The 3,991-nt window shown below is 39.0% G+C and overlaps 1 protein-coding gene across 1 annotated transcript; it reads right to left on the reverse strand.

Moving 5' to 3' along the window:
- Nucleotides 1-229: 229 nt before the first annotated feature.
- LOC147004550 (melanoma antigen preferentially expressed in tumors-like) lies at nt 230-3,636 on the reverse strand. Its single transcript, XM_085837585.1, has 3 exons — nt 3,344-3,636; nt 1,512-2,096; nt 230-743 (listed from the first exon to the last, which is right to left on the reverse strand). The coding sequence occupies exons 1-3, from the start codon at nt 3,631-3,633 to the stop codon at nt 230-232; spliced, it is 1,389 nt and encodes a 462-aa protein (XP_085693711.1). The 5' UTR covers nt 3,634-3,636.
- Between the last annotated feature and the right edge of the window lie 355 nt (nt 3,637-3,991).

The following is a 3,991-nucleotide window of genomic DNA, read 5'->3' on the forward strand; positions in this document are numbered from 1 at the left end:
TTGGTAAGATGAAATGCTATCCACAGCAATAGCTGAGAGACACATAGGTACTCTCAAAGTTCTCTATCTTCTTGTAAATTATTCTCTATAGAAATCTGTTACATACCTATACTTCTTAACTGTATTTTCCTACAACATAAGAACCTTTTATATTCTGACTATGGGATTAAGAAAAAAGTTAACACTTAAAGGAAACATATCAGGTTGAAATTGTGTTCGACTGCATAATTTAATCAGAGTAAGTGATCCAATTCATATCACTCCTTTCTGCCTCCTGTAGCATTAATCTCAATTGTGTCTGCACATCTTCAACCTTCTGTCTATCTAAACTGCCTTGAAAATACCTCCTCCCATAGCAATGGACAGGGATGGGATAAATCACATATTTAAGCTCCTTCAATGGTGTTAATAGCTCCAGAATTCTCATGAGCATTCCCATGGTAATTGGATTTGAAGAAAAGCGAAACACTCGAAGTTGAGAACAGCTGGTCAGGGCTGGGATAAGAACAGAGATTGTAGAATCTGTTAAAAAGCAATGATTAATTTCCAGATGCTGCAAGGTGGTAGAAACATTCTGCAGGAGATAATAGAATGGCTCACAATCTTCCCAATATATTGGATTGTTGCTGATATTCAGCAACTTTAAATGATTGGCTTGAGGGCACTCAGAGAGGAACTTGAAGTCACTGTAAGAAAGTCCACAGAATGGCAGATACAAGAATTCCAAAGCAGCAGATAGTACTCTGTAGGGAGGAAACACAAAAGTTATTCTGAAAAATGAGGACCAGGTGAGGAGAACAATATTCATGAACCTAGAACAAACTGTTTTAAGCTTATAGTGTATTAGCACGTAATGATGTGATCTTCAACACACTTACTAGACTTGTGAGTCTGTAAAAGTCAATTTAACAGTCTCACATATAATATTTTAACCTTTACAAGGTGTACAATATGTTGTTATAGGGTCCTGTGAAGACTTAGTGAAAACATTATCTACTTTGTAATTATAGCACGATAAATTGTGGAACTAGTTCGCCTGCTTGGAACAGATAGGACAGAAGGAGCAACCAACTGGAAGCTCCCTTTTGCCAGTCCATAAATGGCAGCCTCCACCTTCACAGCCTAAACCTTGGAGATAGCAGATTAGGAAAATCATCTGACATCAGCCTATGGGTATATGGCTAGAGTACATGCACCAGTGCCACAACATAAAGTCTTGCTTTCAGTTCCTCCTCTCTTGACTGCTAGAGAAGGACTGCATGCATCTTTTCTCCTTTATATTTCTGGATTGAGCTCAGTTCCTGGCCATGCTTAGGTGGCTAAGGTTTTTGAAAGCCTGCTTTTCTCTTCAAGTATAGAAAGATGGCCTTTCCTGGTTGTTTTTAAACTCCCAGCATTACCCATGCTGAGCTAGGAGACATGATTATGGAAAGCTTAAGAGTATCTAAGAATTCTTTCTCTTATAAAAACTGGATATTAATTTAAACCCAGTATCTATCCCAAGCCCTTACCTCAGGACATTTTCAAGATGATCTGTGAGGCAGAATGAAGACAAGCTGAGCTCCTTCAGGTGATCCATACGACTCAATTGGGTGATAAAATTTCTAAACGTTCTCCCATTCAAAGATCTACAAGCGATTTCAGACAGGCTAAGTTTGTCCAGTTGTACTACACGAGATAATAGGTTGGTGACTTCAGTAAGAGGAGATCCATCAATTGCCAGGTGATGAACACATTTCAGATCCAGATGGCTTAATGCATGTCTGCATTCACACAAATTATTAATTTGCAAATCTCTGCAGCACAGATGCAGAGAGCCTAGGCTCTGCTCTACTTTATTCAGAAGCAAAGCAAAAAACTCCCTTTCCCTCAAAGTACCATCAAGGGAAATGTCCACTATTAATTCCATAGGCAACTTAGAGGGCTGAGCCTCAGACTTGGAACTTGAAAGACCCTCCTGGCCTTCAATTTTGAAGATAGAGTGCTCAGAGTGAGCACAAGAATGAAAGCAAATTGTCGATTTAGTAGTGATCTCAGGACATACGGTCTTGCAGCCAGCATCCTGCCTTAAATCTAGGATCCTCAGCTTAGGGCTCCTGTAGGTTAAAAAGAAAAAAGAACAAAACAAAACAAAACAAAGCAAAAACAAAACAGACAAAAACCAGAGGATCTGAGGGGTGGCAAACATCAATATAACCAAGCAGGAACAATAGTAGTATAATGTCGTGACAAAATAATATTTTCCTCTATCATTTCATATACAACGTACCAGCACAACTTTCCTATGAAAATACTTTATCCTTTCCTATTTTCTATAGCATCTAATGCTCACAAATCTTGCTCACCTGTTTCTTTGCAATGTCTCCATTTTGTACAGCTATCAATAGTAGCCTCGCTCACCTCTATTACACAATTAAAACCCTAGGTAAGACATCAGAGTTACTAAGGTAATCTCAACTGACAGACCAGCCACCTCACATGCATTTTCAGCAGTTGCTATTACTAACTGTGGACGATAGAACAGCATAACTAACTGCTGTGCTCTTGGAACAGGCTCCTTTATAAGGTTTTGCTATCTTACCATGTGTGAAATACACACATTCTTACTGAAGTGCTGAGTTCTTGGAAGAAACATCTGAAGACCCCTTTGTGTACTTAATGTTCTCATGTGGAGACAGAAAAGGGCCAAAGCTTTACATTGCTCTCAGGGTCTCAGAAATCCCATCCATGGAGGCAGCAGTGAGCAGAACAAAACTGACCTTGGGATTTCCTAAATTTCATGGATTACTGTGGGTTCACAAAAATCAAATCACTGTATTCTTGGTCTACACTTCAGTTTTTATTTGTATTTCTCTTCCATGTGCATTGGAGTTTATCCTGTATGTGGGTATCAGATCCTGTAGAACTGAAGTTACAGTTTTGAGCTGCATTATGGGTCCTGGAAATTGGACTTCTCTGTAATAAGAGCTATTGCTCTTAAGTGCTAAACTATCTCTGTAGCTCTTCGTCTACACTTTTTACATAGACTTACTGCCAATAACTCCTTCCCATGAAAAGTAAAGAACACTGGTTTTTCCATTTTTCTTCGCAAATCCTCAGCAATCTTAACATTCATATCTTTGTTTAATGCAAATAATAGCATACTTCAAACCCACCAATAGTTCCCTCAATCACTTACATGCCATATTCAACACTATAAGACAGTTGTGTTAAGGTGACCTCACGTGCTGGACTAACCGTCCTGTAAACTTTTTCACTATTTGCATATACTACATCTGAGAGGATAGCAGATAGAGGCATATTCTTCTGTGTCTTACTATCTCTCTATTATACCAGGTCTTACCTAGTAGCTGAGTTCAGGGCAGGGAGGAATTGAAGACTCTCAACCAAGGCTTCCAGGAGTTCACACTGGGGTTCCTGCACACTTAGTGCCCCAATGTGGAGACAGGCAAAGGGCCAAGCCTTCACAATTGCTGTCAGTATATTCTTGTGTCTACCCGTGAAGGCAGCAGTGAACAAAGGGACAAAAAGCTCCCCTGGGATCTCCTCCAGGGCTTGGATTGCTGCATGCTCATTACTCATTAAACTCTGTGTAGCAAGATCCAATAGTGTGGGTGGGTCCTTGGTGTCCATCTTAAGGAACCTACATTTTCAGTGAGAAACATTTAGAAAACATGACAAATATCCACAGTATTTTCTTTGCAACCATTGTTAGCAACATAGATAACTATCTGTATAATATATAGGCAATAAAACATCTACTTCTAGAGACGTCTACTTGTAGGGCATAGAAATTGGTTTGTGAGTATATTAAGGTCTATTTGTCCATGAATATACATACAACCCTTTTTCATATGTATGTATACATAAATAAGTGTGTGTGTAATAAAATGCCAATAGAAATGATCACTAGGTTATCAGAAGACAATTTTGTTCACTTTGTTACCTGACTTCTGATAGTTTATCTCAAAAGTACACAAGCCATCACAAA

This window comes from Mus caroli, unplaced genomic scaffold (genome assembly GCF_978045245.1).
Source record: "Mus caroli unplaced genomic scaffold, Mus_caroli_1 scaffold_5, whole genome shotgun sequence".
In the NCBI taxonomy this organism is placed as follows: domain Eukaryota; kingdom Metazoa; phylum Chordata; class Mammalia; order Rodentia; family Muridae; genus Mus; species Mus caroli.

Coding starts and splice junctions, on each gene's coding strand:
- LOC147004550 (XM_085837585.1), bottom strand. CDS start 3,633: ATGGACACCAAGGACCCACCCACACTATTGGATCTTGCTACACAGAGT. Junction 2,097..3,343: donor GCCCTGAACTCAGCTACTAG/GTAAGACCTGGT, acceptor TTTAACCTACAG/GAGCCCTAAGCTGAGGATCC. Junction 744..1,511: donor CATCTTGAAAATGTCCTGAG/GTAAGGGCTTGG, acceptor TCCTCCCTACAG/AGTACTATCTGCTGCTTTGG.